General features: G+C 41.1%; 1 protein-coding gene and 6 non-coding genes across 8 annotated transcripts; 3 read left to right on the top strand and 4 right to left on the bottom strand.

Annotated features, from left to right (window-relative positions):
* Nucleotides 1-243: 243 nt before the first annotated feature.
* On the top strand, nt 244-16,855 carry eogt (EGF domain-specific O-linked N-acetylglucosamine (GlcNAc) transferase). 2 transcript variants are annotated; one of them, XM_031278146.2, is made up of 16 exons: nt 244-324; nt 1,656-1,910; nt 2,646-2,746; nt 3,035-3,143; nt 3,380-3,474; nt 3,550-3,654; nt 7,984-8,090; nt 8,324-8,427; nt 9,522-9,614; nt 10,155-10,226; nt 10,998-11,084; nt 14,741-14,809; nt 15,174-15,235; nt 15,392-15,511; nt 15,887-15,989; nt 16,284-16,855. In XM_031278146.2, exons 2-16 carry the CDS (start codon nt 1,707-1,709, stop codon nt 16,428-16,430), a joined length of 1,578 nt encoding a protein of 525 aa, XP_031134006.1. In that variant the 5' UTR covers nt 244-324; nt 1,656-1,706; the 3' UTR covers nt 16,431-16,855. The 2 variants fall into 2 exon arrangements, with proteins under 2 accessions (XP_031134006.1, XP_031134015.1); XM_031278155.1 differs by lacking the exon at nt 16,284-16,855 and having other exon boundaries at nt 15,146-15,235; nt 15,887-15,977.
* trnae-cuc lies at nt 3,695-3,766 on the bottom strand. Its single transcript has one exon. It is a non-coding gene; the product is annotated as a tRNA-Glu (tRNA).
* Nucleotides 5,131-5,202, bottom strand: trnae-cuc. The gene has a single exon. It is a non-coding gene; the product is annotated as a tRNA-Glu (tRNA).
* On the bottom strand, nt 6,442-6,513 carry trnae-cuc. The gene has a single exon. It is a non-coding gene; the product is annotated as a tRNA-Glu (tRNA).
* On the top strand, nt 7,151-7,223 carry trnar-acg. Its single transcript has one exon. It is a non-coding gene; the product is annotated as a tRNA-Arg (tRNA).
* trnae-cuc lies at nt 11,467-11,538 on the bottom strand. Its single transcript has one exon. It is a non-coding gene; the product is annotated as a tRNA-Glu (tRNA).
* Nucleotides 11,915-11,986, top strand: trnae-cuc. The gene has a single exon. It is a non-coding gene; the product is annotated as a tRNA-Glu (tRNA).
* Nucleotides 16,856-17,524: the final 669 nt, after the last annotated feature.

The raw sequence follows: 17,524 nt of genomic DNA, 5'->3' as shown, positions 1-17,524 counted from the left end.
ACATTAATCAACCAAATTTGAATATATTTATGAAAATGTTGAAGGGGTTGTAACATATATTTTATGAAGTCTATTATCTAGCTATTAATAGCTGATGTATGTTGTAATTGATGTCAATATTTAAAGTAAAATGAGCCTTAAAAGAAAGTTTGGAGAGCACCTCAAGTATTTAGAATCAAGTGTAATCCAAAGACAAAGTGAAGTACACAGCGCCACCCTGTGGCTCTCGCTACGTATTACAAACCGGTATAAGGTTTCCGGTGTTATGGCGACCACCGGCAACATCATCGCTTCAGTCTGGAGAATAGCAGGCTGTACATTCAGGTAAACTGTCTCTCACTCAAACTCAAACCAACCTTATTTAGACGACCGTTGAAATTGAGTTTTGTGCCCGTCGCAAGTTTTTGTATCGTGGAAATGTTTAAAATATTTTCCTGCCCTGTTCTTTTGCTGCCACATCGGTAACGTTACAGCTTGAATGAACATGAAGGGGTCTTGGCTTTGTCAAGAACTAACGCTACATGTTAGCCACCACATTAAATATTTCAGACATTAGCCTCCAATAAAGTGTTCTCCGTTATTACCCCCTGAAAAAGAAAAGAGTACGTAATGCGTTATTATTTCCACATATCCTCAAGATTTATCTCACATGCCTATCAAGTCGCTCAGTGTTCCTGGCGGGTTGCAACGTCAACGCTATCTAAGCTTAGTTAACTAATTGACGCTAGCTAAAAGTTTGATAGTTACATATTATAGCTAATTAGCTTGCTAAAAAGGAATTTTGCTTCTTCTTTGTAAGCCCACGTGCGACAAAAAAGACAAGTAGGCTACTATATAACGTTAGGGGGCACATTTGACTACAGGGCTTGTGGAAAAACCCTCCGCTTTAAACCGTTAAAGGAAAGCTTACGATAATTGGCTACAACTAATGCCATGCCACCAGAAGACCGAAGCCCCGTGCTTTCACATGTAGCTTTACTCCTGAAGTATCTCAGAAAGAGCCGTTGTTTTAATCCAGCACGGTACTTTCAGGCTGTTTTTCTTTTTTAAACCTGTTATAATACAACTGACTGGTGATAAGTTAACTGTTAACAACCTATTACCAAACCCACTGTATAGACAGTTTTTATTTTGTTATAAGTCACACACAGCAACATAAGTCCTTCTCAGCTCCTTCAGACGTTCAAAGACTTGGGAGCTATTGTTATACAGCACAGTGTGGTAACAGCAGTCACACTAATGCTTTGATCCTTGATTTTGGGAGTGGATATTGTCAGTGGTTTTGGGTGGTGTAAGCACATGCATCCTAGACTTAACACAATTGCATGGATCATGAAAATATGACTGTGTCATGGGTAAATGCTGATTTGGCCATCTGGAACAGCATAGGTCACCAGCCAGCATTTTTTATTTGCCCCTCTCCCCCCCCCACCCCTTATTTGACTCAGTTATGATTGCTCAGACAACAGACGGAAAAAGGTCAGCAATACTTCCTGCAACAGGACCTTTCCTTATGAGGCGCTCTGACCTGCCTGGAGCTATGTTCCCACACACTTGCTTGTGCCCACATGCTTGTTAACTGTGGTGTTAAAGGCTTTCAACCAAGAGTGCAAGTCTGAGTGTGTCTCTCCTCTTATTCTTTTTTTTCTACTCAGAGTGATGTGAAGAGAGAGGCGGCTATCTCACATGTCTGTGTAATTCTGACTATGCTGCTCTTTGTAGCGCTGGGCATAGTTTTTTCTTTCACTGTGGTCACCACTGAGAAGGCTGAGATCGCCACTCACAAACCACCAGCGCCGCTGCTCAACTACAGCAGGATCTCCCTGCTGCCAGAGCACGTACCCTACTTCCTCTACAACAACAAGAGGGTCGCCAAGCAATGCCGCCTGGACCCACTCTGCCCTTTTAAAGTAAGATATGCACTTTTCTCAGTGTAGAGTGGTAGCAAGTGAGTTAGTTTTGCTGTACTGTAAGTAAAAGCTTTTACTAAGCCCTTTGTTCATTGACTGTCAAGTGCCTTAATATTTAGATCTCTGTTGTCCTGACCCTTTGCCTGTGGTGTGTCACACGGAGGCTCCAAACATCAAACATCAGGATAATGTTTTGTCTATAACTGTTAGCACTCATGTAACTTGTTTAAAAAGTGATAGTTTATTTAGAGCATTGTGTTCTACCCTAACTGGAGCAATGGATGAGTGGGGTTTATTCTGGAGTTAACTTTACAATTGCAATTACAATTGTAGTAAGAAGAGTATTAGAATAAAGCATGTTTTAGATACTTACTATTGTGTAAAGTTATTTTATTTTGATGTAGGTTGCAACTGCATCAGTTTAGTTAGCTCATTAAGTGGAATAGCAAATATTACATTTTTATAAAATGAGTGCATGTCCACAGAATCTGCTTTTTGTCCAACAGGGAAACCCCTACTGTTTTACCTCTCACATTGCATGTCACAGTTTTGTTGTTTCAATCATCAATGTCCTTTTAAAATTTGGTGGTAAATTCTTCACACAAATCTATATGAAACTCCCTCCCTCTTTCTCTCTTTCTCTCTCTCTCTCTCTCACACACACACACACACACACACACACACACACACACACACACACACACACACCCACACCCACACATGGTTCTACAACAGGGTGCACTGCAGGATCTATCTGCCTGTTGGGGCTACGAGAAGAACTGTGATCCAAGGAAGCGCTTTAGCTATCCAGTCTGTACCAAAGCTGACTCTGGATGGTACTGTTCCTCAAATCACATTCTAACACACTTTATGTTCCCACTTGTTTTCTTTTCAGAAGTATAATGCAGTTTACATAATTTACTTTCCACACTCCTAGCAGCCATCAGTGATGTGTCAGGTGCTCAGTAATCTTTTAAGTAATCTTTAATTCATAGGTATTGAATTTACTGAACCACAGTCTCATTGTTTTTCCAAAGAAATTGTGTACTCATTTATAGCATGCATCATTGATGAACCATTATGGTTTTGACTTTGCTTATCTGCCTAAATCTCTGATCTGTCAGGGCCCGTTCTCTGGAGGCAGCACAGGAGCTTTTCTGGAAGCAGGCTGATTTTGGCTATGTCAAGGAACGCCTCTCTGAGCTCAAAACACTCTGCAAGGCCAGTAAGCCAGTAAGTTAGCTCATTTCCTCAGTTCCCACGAGCCTACTGAGTCAACAGGAAGAAACAACAGGTAGAAACAAAGTGTTGAACAAAAGAGTCCACGGACAACATGCCTGAACATAATCAGTTGTTCAAAGGCAGTAGTGAAGGAAGAGTATAGTATAGAGACCACTCTCACAATATCTAAGGTCCAGATTTATATATCCTCTAAATTAAAAATTTTTCTACTGTTAATATTTTTCCAGGGGGACTCGTCATTAAGATGTAGTAGCCAAACTCGCTTCTGTAAGGCAACTAACCTTTACCTGGACTTGCGTAAGCCGCGCAGAAGTCATGAGAGGTCAGTGTATTTAAAAGTGACATGTACATGAAAAAAATATCACACTGACACAAGCTCATCCATGTTATGTTGCAGGTACAGAGAGGACTTCATTCAGAAGGGTGAGATTGGCGGTCGTTGCAGACTGAACAAGCGAGCTCTTGCTGCCGAAGGAGAGCACAAGAGCCCCTTGCAATCTTGGTGAGGCAGGAGACACACATTCACACACATAAAAAGCATGTTCCCTGACCGGGAATCGAACCCGGGCCGCGGCGGTGAGAGCGCCGAATCCTAGCCACTAGACCACCAGGGACTTGCTGTTTTGTTTTTGAGCACAGTTTTTGTGGAAGACTTAGGTACACTTATTTGGCAAGGGGGTTTAGGGGTCCTCCCTCAAGGAAATTTGATGTTTTTTAATTTAAAAAAATGCAATTTTACATGATTTTGGAGCATTATTATTACCATATCTGGATTAGGGGTGGAACGGTACACTGAAGTCACAGTTCGGTTCATACCTCGGTTCAGACATCACGTTTCGGTTCGGTACAATGGAGGGAAAAGCGTAACAAAAATGCAGAAGGCAATTTTTTTTATTGTGCATGTCTCAGGCTGTACCACCTAGTGTGATCCAGTCTTTCCCCTGAGCTAGCTCCAACAGCCTGAAGCATATGAAGTAAGATGTAAACAGTAAACAATAAGTAGGCTACCCCACATCATCTCCAGACTCCATCTGGAACTTGTAAACAAAATAAGACAATCAGCTCATAGTGTGATATGGGAGACAAGCGCTGCTCTCATATGTGAATGCACAGAGCAGGGGTGTTAAAAGAGCAACTTCGGTTACACAGAGCAGTTGGCGAATTGTGGCGTTAGCTTCACACGCTAACGGCGGAGCTAAAAGCGGAGCTAACAGCGGAGCAAACAGCGAAGCAAATAGGCCTGGAAGCCATTGGTGGTCGAGGCAAGAAGGGATACAGCCAACAGTACATCCGTGTTTGGTTGTATATGGAAGGGACTAGTTTGCTTCGTGTGGACTCACTCATTGACACATATATATAAGGACTCACTGGACCGACTGGACATGTAGGCGGAGCTTGGGAGCTTCAGAGCTAAGGCGGGGCTACAGATTAGGTGTCCCTAAGAAACGCGTATGTAACAGTAGTTCCACATCACATTAATTCATTTTCACGCAAGTTTTATTTATTTTTATACCGTGTATTCTCCGTGTAAATTCATGTACCGAACCGAGAAAAGCTATAGCAGATAATAAATAAATAATACCCAAAAAGCTTAAAGACAAAACTTGCTGAAGAAGTCCACTGGGGACCAACTGCAATCATTAGATCTGAGAAAAAGTGATTTAGTTACATTCGTTTGGCTGAGGCGGTGCCCAAAGCGGCTTGGGTGCTGCAGCTAAGCCTTATAATGGAAGGGAAAACCCTGTTTTTTGTATGCATGGTTTATGTATCCTGATAAGGTTGATTTGTAAATTGCTTTTTAATGATTTTATGTGGAGGCACCAGTGACACTGAACGATCTTTGTCAGTGTGTTCCTTGATTTGTAAATTAAATTGAGAATGGTAAGTGCTGCAAGATGTCCACAAATATGTATGTTTTTAGCATTGCAGGCCCCCATCTACTTTTGACTTTTAGTCAATTAACAGGGCCAAAACTGAGTTCCCTGACCGGGAATCGAACCCGGGCCGCGGCGGTGAGAGCGCCGAATCCTAACCACTAGACCACCAGGGACTTGCTGTTTGGTGTTTGAGCACAGTTATTTCATGTTGCAAAATGTTTTTTCAGTGTTTTTCCCTAGGTTTGTGGAAGACTAAAGGCCCTGACACACCAACCCGATAATCGGCCGTCGGACAGTCTGGCGAGGTCAGTGACTCGAGTCTGTTCGGTGTGTTCCGTGCCGTCGTTTGTCGGAGGAGCTGTCGGCCTTCATTTTGGCCAACCTAACTTGGTAGGTCAGAGGGCGGGCAGTCAGACTCACTCCACCAATGTGATTGGTGGAGTGCTAACCCGGAAATAACGAGTGGGATGAGTGACTAACGCCTCTCAAAATATGACGAAAATCTTTTAAACTGACCTTTGTCGATCTGAAATGAAGACAGATTCAGCAACTGTATGGCCTATTTCTCTCTTAAAATGTTTTCAGAAACAAGTTTCAGTGAACAATTTTCATAAAATAGGAGATTGTATTTCGAACAAGCCGCCATTACTATCGGCTGGAGAAGCCAGACCCACGTGACGCGTTGTCATTTCCGGTTTTCATTTTTTGTATTACGTCTTGCGCACGTGCAGAACGTACGCTCGAGATGGCGTCGCTTCGGTGTGTTCCGAGGCACTTTTTTGACCTCGGGGAGCCGACTGATCACTCCGACTGCCTTTTCTGCCGACGGTCAGCCGTCCGGTTGGTGTGTCAGGGGCTTTAGGTGCACTTATTTGGCAAGGGGATTTAGGGGTCCTCCTTCAAGGAAACTTTATGTTTTTTAATTTAAAAAAATGCAATTTTACATAATTTTGGAGCATTATTATTACCATATCTGGATAAAAAAAACATTGGAAAAGCTATAGCAGATAATAATACCCAAAAAGCTTAAAGACAAAACTTGCTAAAGAAGTCCACTGGGGACCAACTGCAATCATTAGATCTGAGAAAAAGTGATTTAGTTACATTCGTTTGGCTGAGGCGGTGCCCAAAGTGGCTTGGGTGCTGCAGCTAAGCCTTATAATGGAAGGGAAAACCCTGTTTTTTGTATGCATGGTTTATGTATCCTGATAAGGTTGATTTGTAAATTGCTTTTTAATGATTTTATGTGGAGGCACCAGTGACACTGAACGATCTTTGTCAGTGTGGTCCTTGATTTGTAAATTAAATTGAGAATGGTAAGTGCTGCAAGATGTCTGCAAATATGTATGTTTTTAGCATGCAGGCCCCCATCTACTTCTGACTTTTAGTCAATAAACAGGGCCAAAACTGAGTTCCCTGACCGGGAATCGAACCCGGGCCGCGGCGGTGAGAGCGCCGAATCCTAACCACTAGACCACCAGGGAATTGCTGTCATCTTTAGGGAACTCATGTTCTCGATTGAATGGCATGTGTGACAACTGGCAGGATGGGACTCTTTAGATGTAACACAGACTGTCATTAGGTGGTGCTCTGTATGTATATTTACCGTATGTCCTGCCTGGAGAATTAGCAGTTACAGTATGTGTCATGTCTACTTTGAGTCAGACCAGCTACTTCTCCATTAGAGGGAGAACAGTGTAGATAAAATATTAAAGTCTGTCTGTAAAATCTGTTACAGAGGCATGTGGAGTTATCCATAAGAACAACAGGCTGCCAACAGTAGGAGTAGTAGCTTCCCTCTTCCCCTGCCGTAGAGACTTCTTGGTTGAATTAATTAAAGAAACATGACATCTCGAGCAGTGACTTTTTTTTTTTAGTGACTAAAATGCAACTCCTAGACTACAGCATATATTTGATGTCTTTCATATGATTCAGCTAAGTTGTCTACTTTTACATTGCATCGCAAGTCTCTGTTGTTATGATCATATTTCTTAGGTAGTGAAAAACGCATTGCTCCCTCAAAGCAGTCCTGAAAGGAGGGGGAGGGGGGACAGTCAGGAATGTGGGGGTGGAGTTCCTGCCCCATGCTTGTCTTTTGTCAAAAGCACACAGTGAGCCAGCGGGCCAGTGGCGCAATGGATAACGCGTCTGACTACGGATCAGAAGATTCTAGGTTCGACTCCTGGCTGGCTCGTGTTCCTTTTTTTCCTTAGTTGTGCAATATTTCTCATAATGTGCACCTAATATAGCAATTCATAATATCATATTCCAATTAACAAACATTTTCTGTGTAACCAATCATTATTATTTTGATTCTTGTCTTGAAAGATGCATTTCATTAAAGGGATAATTTGCCAATTTAAATCCAGCTCTGTGTCTCTGTGTATCTTTGTCGGCAGTGTGTGCAGATGAACGGTGTTTGGCTTGCCTCGGTGGCACCAGTGCACAGAGTCTGTAGCAGCCGAGGTCTAACGAGATCTCAGCAGATCTCAGTGGCACATTTTGTGTCATCTGGCGGATCTCGGCAGACCTCCGCTGCTCTGCTCAGTTGGTAGGCCTGTGCGCTGTGGCCACAGAGGGAAGCCAAACAATGATCATCTGCACACACTGCCCACACTGCCATGACAGAGCTAGATTTAAATCAGCAAAACATCTCTTTAAGTGTTAAAATCTTGTGACTGAAATTTAAGTTGTCTATCAATGGCACATCACTTTTTATTCTCAAACCATACTACTCACCCCTTGAAGTAAACCTTTGTATGAAAGCATCAATAGTCACACCCAAAATATCACATTTTTGTGCATTGCTGTCTGCCACAGTTTCTTAACCCTTCCCAACCATACACACGGGTTGTAATGTTTATTTCCCTGGTGTGCCACCTGTAGTATGTTATGGCAGAACTTTTACAATTCTATATACAATACTAAATTGATGTGATGTGCTGTTTTTGTAGGTATGCTGAGCTGCAGACATACACAGAGCTGGACTTTCATCCTATAGAGGATGAACACTGTGATGTCGTCATTGAAAAACCCACTGTATTTATGAAACTGGATGCTGGTAGGTAACACATACTTTAAATGACTTTTTCTCTTATTACATCTTAATAAAAAAACAATACACATGCTTATTATGTACAATATGCAATAGCGAGAATTCCATCAAAACTCACACTTTACAAAAACCTTGTTGGAATGTAACAGTAATGCATTGCGAGCTTGACTGCAGAGTATTCTTATTCGTTCAGTTACCAGGCCTAAAACAAAAATAATAATTGTATGTTTTTCTAACAGGGGTGAATATGTACCACCATTTCTGTGACTTTGTCAACCTCTACATCTCCCAGCACATTAACAACTCCTTCAGCTCAGATATCAACATCATCATGTGGGACACGGTGGGTACCTGATGTCTCCCACTACAGTTTTAATAAGAGTTTTAAAAATCGATTCTTAGATGCATCGTGATTATCTCTTGTATGATTATGTCTATATGCAGAAAAGTCAATAATCGAAAATTTAAAATCAAATTCAAGCACGTTCGCTTGAATTTGAGTTTAAATTTCAAGCGAACGTGCTTGTTATCTCCACTAAAAATGACAACAATTCATAAATGACTTACTTTTTTAAAATTTGCTGCACTCTATGTCACCCTTACAAACTGCGACAAAAGAAGATAAATGCTTAGGATGCTCATGTCATTCCTTTATTTAGCTGTCGGTAGGATGCCTCCAGTAAATTGGTAACTTCCTCTTCTACAAAGTAGCTACATAAGAAATAAATGAAGAGTCACACATTGGATCTGTTCTTGGGTCACAAAGATACAACTTGAGATTTGATTAAGATTTTTTTGTCAGATGCAGCACAGTATTTTAGATTTCTTTCACTGTTAAACACTTTGATGTTACTCTTCTAAATAACATGAAAACACAGAGTCATAAAATATATTTAAAGAGTTTAGTGTCCAAGGCAAATGGTACAAAGTATTTGAAATCTGATGTTGGATTTGAGTACTAAAAACCAGCGAGAAAGCCAATCAGAAGTTTATCTGCAATGTACTACAGCCACAGTTTTTGTTTAACAAGTCAGTGGCATATGTACCTGATAAAGACATCAAGGGGAAACACCAGTTGAAAAAGAATGCTTTACAGATAGCCTTATCCGGCCCATTGTTCCCCCAACTGTGCACAGGAGTAAAGAGGAAAAGGGAAAGAGAAGACTGACAGAGAGAAGGAAAGCAGTGAACTTTCAGCACAAACTGGACACTGCAATCCAAACAGTGGCAGGCTGTCAGATAATAGTGTGATAACACATTTTGTAAAAAGAAACACAACTTAAGAAAAATACAACCAGCGGAGTTTGAAAACAGAAGACTGACTCTGGCACTGCTAAAGGTTGTAGTTGATTCTAATTGTATTGGTTTGTTTTTTCCATTTCAGATCTAATATTAATTTGATTAACATTTGATCCCTTCTTTTATGTCTTTTCCCAGAGTTTTTATGGTTATGGAGATCTGTTCGGTGAAACATGGAGGGCCTTCTCAGAGTATGACATCATCCACCTGAAGACTTATGACTCAAAAAGAGTAGGTATAATGTTACCTCTTTGTGGTCAATGTAAGCTCCTTTTTTGTAAAGGTCTTGAACTCATCAGTCCCTCAAGTATGGCTGTTTAGAAATACCACCCAAATTGGTTGGTAATCTATGAATAAAATGAATCAAAGGCTTTAGTGTTGATAAAGACCCCTGGTACTGGGTTGGATTTTTACAGGAGAAATTACTCTGGCACCCATTCAATATTTTGTTTAGTGTATCCACAAGCAGCAACAAGGGTCTTAATGAAATATATATGTAAGAAACTGAAATTAGTATGACCAACCATGGCTGAGCTGATAAGAAATGCGCACCTCCTTTAGACACTTACATTTAATCCATATAAAATCCAATGACAACGATGTTCCATCCAAGCACTTCACACTTGAGTGATCTCTGAGAATAGCAGTTTAAAAACACCACAGCAATACGTAGGTTTTACATTTATATTATATGTTGCCTGTTATGTACACAGGCTGATTTCTGTGCCATGCTGTATGCTTACTCATTGATCTATTCACACTTGTCCACAGGTGTGTTTCAAAGATGCTTTCTTCTCCCTCCTCCCGAGAATGAGATACGGCCTCTTTTACAACACACCCCTTGTAAGTTACCCCACATGTATATGTGTGTGTAGCCACTAACCAAATCTAATTTACATATATGTATTTGCTTTCAACAAATTGTAGTGTCTCATACTTTCAGTGTTGCTTTGTGTTTCATTTATATGTTTTTTTCTCACATTTTGTGATAGATTTCTTTTCATCATTTATTGGCCCTTCCTCCCCACATGCACAATGATATCCGGTTTAGTCATAAATATGCAGTTCAGGTTAAATATTTACGTGATATATTCAAAAGCTCAGTAAGTGCCTATGTAATTTAAATGATAATTCCAAGGAGATTACTATAAAGATGATACCATGTAAATATGTGCTGTCCTGTGGTTCCAGCCTTGAGGTGTTAAATATTGATAGGTCAGCCCCAAGCTGAAGCTTTTGATTGCCACTGCAGCACATGTCATGTTTATATTCATGTGCTCACATTTACAGCTGCAGTGCAGCAGTGTGTGGGAGATCCTTGCTTGAGAAATGCATAAGGCTCATATGATATTCATTCCTGGGATTTTAGAAATATGTTTACAATTGTCAGATTCCCAGTGTGTAACATATTTTTCATCTCAACAAGGTGCAATGTACTAGTGTGGCCATATTCAATTTGCTTTCAATTCATTTCAAATCTAAAATACAAATATTGCTAATCTTGTTGGGTGACTACATACAACCAAAATATAAATTTTAATACACTGTTTTGAATTGAATGGATGAAAAATAAATTGCATATGTGAGAGAAATTGACACTCTATGTGATGGCAGATCTCAGACTGCTACAGTGAAGGGATGTTTAGGGCGTTCTCCCAGCATGTCCTGCATCGACTGAACATCCTGCAAGACGGGCCAAAGGTAGGAAGAACGTCTTTTAGGAAACACTAATCTACATCTGTTACTTTTATATTACAATCTTGTTTATATACATGGGATGGACACAGTTTTATGAACACCTTTATAATTCAATACAATTAAATAGAATAGCAAAGATCTCACTGAAGCTTGCGTTGTAAGTTTTCTGCAGGTGATGATTCATCTCAGTGGTAATTTTTCAGGTTGCACTTTGTGGCGCTGTTTACCATCTCTCGGTCAGTTTTGGTGACAACATTTCCTCCTTGACAAATTAGTTTGCCTGTTTTTTTTCATGACATTGTCAAATCTATCAAGATTATGGTGCATAGCATTACAACAGTCATGCAACGCTCACATATTGTGCAATGCAGACATAAAGTGCGCTTTCCCTGACCGGGAATCGAACCCGGGCCGCGGCGGTGAGAGCGCCGAATCCTAACCACTAGACCACCAGGGAGCTTCTGTGTTGACTAAGATCGTAAACAGTATATCAGTCCCGCTTGCTTGTGCAGGAATGCCTGTTTGGATAGGGAATAAAGGGGTCACCTCACCTGTCACCACCTATATCTATTAAATGAAAACCATAGAAAGAGTTGTGGGAACACAGCACTAATCATCACCCTTTATCCTGGTTAAAGGGTTAGGATTCGGAGTTCTCACCGCAGTGGTCTATGTTCGATTCCCGGGCTGGGAATGGTTATTGTTGGTTTTTAGCACACTATTTTCCAACCTTTGCAAGATTTGGGTTAAAAATCTATTAGACAGATTTGTAAAAATTGAATCACTTTTCTCTTGCCAAATGGTGAAAATGTTCCCCACCTTTGCAGCAGTGCTCCCTGGTGGTCTAGTGGTTAGGATTTGGCGCTCTCACTGCCGTGGCCCGGGTTCGATTCCCGGTCCGGGAATGTAAAGTTTTTCATCATTAGGTTACCTGTCTGAGTAGTAGTGTCAATATTTGTAAAGTTTGTGACAAAAAAGGGTTTGATCCTTTCCACCAGTGTCTCTGCTTTCTATTTTTGTTGAATATCCTTAGCTTAGTTATATTTTGGAAACTTGTGTCTCACTGCCGTGGCCTGTGTGCCGTGGATGGATACAGTCTTAATGGCAAAAAGACTGAATACATGCACATCTTCCTACCTGCCATCATCCTACCTGCCACTTTTTCAGACCTCACCAAAACACAAGCTACTTTGTGCCACAGGCACTTCAACAGAACCACTATGAGAAGAAGGTTGTAAACGTGACTTCTCTCTCAATTCACATTGTATGTCCTTACGTAGAAATAATAGATCCTACATGGAAAGGTCTTGGAGATAACTCGTAATCATGTGCTGGTTCGCTCTCTGATTTTTAAAAATCTATTAGACAACACCCCCAGATTGTAGTCTCAACACCTCCCTGGTGGTCTAGTGGTTAGGATTCGGCGCTTTCACTGCCGCGGCCCTGGTTCGATTCCCGATCAGGGAATGTAAGGTTTTTCGTCATTAGGTTACCTGTCTGAGTAGTAGTGTCGATATTTGTGAAGTTTGTGATTAAAAAAGGACACTTAAACAGAACCGCTATGAGAGGAAGGTTGTAAACTGACTTCTCTCTCAATTCACATTGTATGTCCTTACGTAGAAATAATAGATCCTACATGGAAAGGTCTTGGAGATAACTCGTGCGCTGGTTCTCACGTTCTCCATCTGTAGAACTGACTTGATTCAGTGACTAAACATGTGAGACTTTACTGTGCTGTAGATGGGGGAAGTGCTCCCTGGTGGTTTAATGGTTAGGATTAGGCACTCTCACTGCTGCGGGCCTGGTTTGATTCCCAGTCAGGGAACATAAGGTTTTTCGTCATTATGTTACCTGTCTGTGTAGTGGTGTCGATATTTGTGAAGTTTGTGATAAAAAAAAGGGTTGATCCTTTCCACCAGTGTCTCTGCTTTCTGCCTTCGTTGAATATCCTTACCTTAGATATATTTTGGAAACTTGTGTTTTTCAGAAACTGAACTGTGAATATTAGATCACTCATTTAACCTACTCAAAAGAATAAATACATCATGTAGACTTCTGGGCCATCAGGCAGGGAAGCCATTTTGATTTTTGTTGTATAATCAATTAATCACTGCTCAACCTCCAGTTTACCATGTTGAATATTCTAAACGTTGGTATATTTTAACAGACATTACACTTGATAATATTGCAATATTCTAGTTTTAAGGTCTGATTTCAGATTATTTTTAGGAGATAATAGAAACTGCTTTACTGATCAGCCTTTCCTTGCATTTTTTGAGCAGAAATCAGGTTGTTACAGTACATTTTATATTGAGGAGCTGAATGAGCAACCATGTGCGATGGAAAGCCAAGCCACTACACTCACTACGACTCACTACAACCAGACTTCACTGTAGGTGATTTTATTACTACCATAAACTCAGGGAAAAAGCTCCTCACTGATTGTAGCCTTCTGGTTTCTGAAGGAGTACATGTATAAGTACTCTACGGGCAATCACACTTACATACTACTGAATCTCTAAAGCACTCCTTACAGGTGTTTTATGATCCCAGGTTTCAAGTACTTGACTCTATCTTTATGACCTGCAAAGCCCAATAACTTCTTCTGTCCTTACGCAGCTCATTTGGTATTCATGGCCTTCACTGGAAATATGCTAAGAGGCTTTTCAGCAAGACATGGGGCTGTTCGCGATAGCAGGCCTGTGACTAAATGAGAGGTCTTCTCGGCCCTGACCCTCTCTCCAGCTCCTCCTTTCATCCCTAGATTAATGGCGCAGCCAGATACTAACACTGCTGCTCTCCTCTATTGTGTCCTATTCATCCGCCTCTACCGCCCCTCTCGTCCTATCTCCACCTCGTCAGAATTTGCTCTGGCCTAGTCTTGCTCAGAATGGCATCTTTTTCAGTACTTTCAGTAAAATAGTAGTAGTCTCACACTGCAAGACCTATCTCCACAGCGCTGTGTCAGTGCTGGAGTATGGTTTTCTGCACAAGTTAACATTCTGGTATAGGTGAAAAAAACGTTCTTGGTTGTCTGTGTTTCTTTAAACCAATCACCATCGTCTTGGGCGGCGCTATGTCCCGGATGCAGCAACAGTGCCTTTTTTAAAATAGATAATGAAGATAGTGGATGGGTGATGCTGACATCCGGGGCATGACAGACCAGCCGGATGTCAGACTTTATACCAGCTCTGTACATCCGGTAAGCTAGACTAATATAAGGTGTTGTAGTTAGGCTGGTTTATTGTGTACAGCAGATTGCACAGGTTGTACTTTGCCGTTAGTGTCATTCCTTTGATCTAAGGATAGTGAAATTATGATGCTCATTGTTTATTCCCATATGTTACAAATGTTTATGGCTCAAACAAGTCTAACTTCTCTTTTAGAACACAAGGTGGCAGTAGATGAATATAGAAAACCTTAGTACACACTGTATAAACTAATAAGAGCAGATCAGAAATGAAAACCTCGAACTGCACTTAAAAAATACTTACAGTATGTAATGTGATTTCATATAATGTGTCTTTTCCTCTGATCTGTATAAAAGAGACATTTTAAGTAGAGGCTTTTCAGTTATTTTGAATGAGAATCATGTTTTCCCAGACACCTTTCTTTTCTGTCCTTGGCTGATTGATTATTGGGTGCATTGCTGTTTTCAGGAGAGGCGTGTTCGTGTCACCCTGCTGGCACGCAGCACAGAATACAGAGGGATATTAAACCAAGTGGAGGTGAGTGCAGCACCACCCTCCCTCCTTTCTTCTTTCTTGCTCTCGTTTCTTTCTTTCTTACTTTCTTACACTTGCTCTTTTCCCTTCATCCTGTTCTGCCACCTGTCCTCCTTTTCCTTTCGTATCTGTCATTCACTTTCCCTCTCTTTGTCTCTTTCTCTTTCTTCACTCTATACAACTCTCTCACGTCCCAAGCCCTTCCTTTCCACCATTGATTTACTGCCCACATCTGTTAAGTGCCTGTTTAAAATCTTATTTGCTATAAACAGTACAAGTAAAAAAGGCTTGTGATTTCTATGGTCACTGCCTATATTTGTTTGCTCTCTCACTGATCAGAGAGTACGTCCCTCTGTTGTTGTTACAGCTAGTAAATGCCCTCAAGACTGTGCCTTTACTGGAGGTCAACGTTGTGGACTACAAATACAAGTGAGTGATAGAGTGCTTGCCACATTACTACATGAGCTCTTCAGCGCTGCTTAGCATTGATTTGGGATGTAACAGCGCTGCTTTTTAAATTGTGTAATACTGACTGTGTTTACACAGTAAAGATTATTGGTGCGTGACTCCCTGTCTGTCTTTCAGGGATGTTCCTTTCTTGGTGCAGTTGAGGATCACCCACAACTCAGATATCTTTATAGGGATGCACGGGGCGGGTCTCACACACCTCCTCTTCCTCCCTGACTGGGCTGTCATCTTTGAGCTGTGAGTGACACTTTTTGTCTGCCTTATGTGTGCGTGTGTGTGTGTGTGTGTGTGTGTGTGTGTGTGTGTGTGTGTATGGGAGTAAAAAGGCAGAAAGAGACAGAGAGGGGAGCAGGGAGAATGATGGCTTTGACAGCATGCTGTGCCCAAAGTACCCCTCAAACACTTATACTGTCTAATTAACCAGGCATTCATCACACCTGGCTACCCTGGGTAGAGGTGTGTGTGTGTGTGTGTGTGTGTGTGTGTGTGTGTGTGAGAGAGAGAGAGAGAGAGAGAGAGAGAGAGAGAGAGAGAGAGAGAGAGAGAGAAAGTGTGAAACTGAGGCAGACCAAGGAGAGCAAGAGATACAGTGTCTGCATCTGTCCCTCCCAGATATAATTGTCAGGATGAGAGCTGCTATCGAGATTTGGCTCGGCTGCGGGGCATTCGATACGTGACTTGGCAGAAAATGGACAAAGTGCTCCCACAGGACAAGGTAGGGGAAACTCCTGTACCAGCCATTAGCTCCCCAGCACCTCAGCGTGAGCTTTCTCAATTTACTCACATATACACACACTTAAACTCTCATGCATACATTTAATTACGTGCAATTATAGGCACAGCACTGCAAACAGTCAGACTTCACTTCTCACTTATACTATACCTGTCATTTAATTGCAAGGACAACCTGATGATACAAACGCACACGCGGCAATGATTTGATTTTGTGTTTCCCCATGTTTATATGTGTCCATTTAACGAATACACTTTTCTCAATTGCTTCCCTCAGGGTCACCATCCAACCCTCGGGGACCATCCAAAGTTTACCAACTACTCCTTTGATGTGGAGGAGTTCATGCGCCTTGTGCTGGAGGCAGCTGATTACGTTACACACCATCCCAAATGGCAGCGTCACACCGTTCATGATGAACTCTAGAGTCTCTGTGAGTGTGGGACAGACATCTGGCTGCTGAAGAACTTTTAACATGAACCCGCTGTTTATGATCTAAAGACCTCTTCACAATGGCAGCGTCATTTTTAAAGAATTTTTAAAAGTTACCTCAGTATTTATTACCTCCTGTCCGCTGCTTTGATAGGTCTGCATGAGTTAAAGCAATATGGTCTACAATTCTGGTTTGTATAGCCTCCACCAGCTATTAGTGTCAAATCAGTTAAAGGAGGGGGTGCCCTGGTAGCTCACTTGGTAGAGCATGCATCCCATATACCAATGCTCAGTCCTTACCTGAGCAGCCCAGGGTTCAAATCTGACCTGTGCCCCTTTGCTGCATGTCTTCCCCCTCTCTCCCACTTTCTTGTTTACAACTGTCCTGTCCATTAAAGGCCAAAATACCCCAAAAATAATCTTAAAAAATATAATATAATAATGATATATATGTATATATATATATATATATCATTACCTCCGCTGCTTCTATTTCATTCCACGTCGACAAAGTTAGCAGCTGTTACGGCGTCCCTTCACATGCGACATCTTGTCACATTTGATCAGTGTTGTCTTGATGCGAGTCTCTTTAAAGCTGTTGACAATCACGTCAGAGTTTGTGAGCACATCCAGCATACACCAATCCATTATGATGTGCAGTATTGACATGCTGTATTCACGCATATAGTGGCAGACCTAGACTTTTTTTTTGCAGTCATTTTTGACATATGAATGAAAAAACTAATAACTCTAAAAGTAGTAGACAGGAGGTAAGTGAGACACTCCTACTGCCAAGATGGATTTTCTTTTATATCGGTATTAGCATTTGTATGTGTGCAAGTACAGCAATAGCAGTTACTGTCAAACATACATTCAAGTATTTGTCAGTACATTTTCAGTAAAACACTCCATTGTTTCATGGAACATGATGAAAAATAATGTTGCTTTTGTTAGCTAAATATCAAACATATCTGGCAGACTTTTTAAATCTACCTTTTATTTTTGCATCTTTATTTACAGTTACATGGTTTTCTTTTACTAACAGAACATGTATTACTTCATTCAACCTTTATTTATACTCAAGAGAT

The sequence above is a fragment of the Sander lucioperca genome, chromosome 6 (genome assembly GCF_008315115.2).
Source record: "Sander lucioperca isolate FBNREF2018 chromosome 6, SLUC_FBN_1.2, whole genome shotgun sequence".
Taxonomy (NCBI): Eukaryota; Metazoa; Chordata; class Actinopteri; order Perciformes; family Percidae; genus Sander; species Sander lucioperca.
This window is presented reverse-complemented; position numbering and strand designations above follow the sequence as displayed.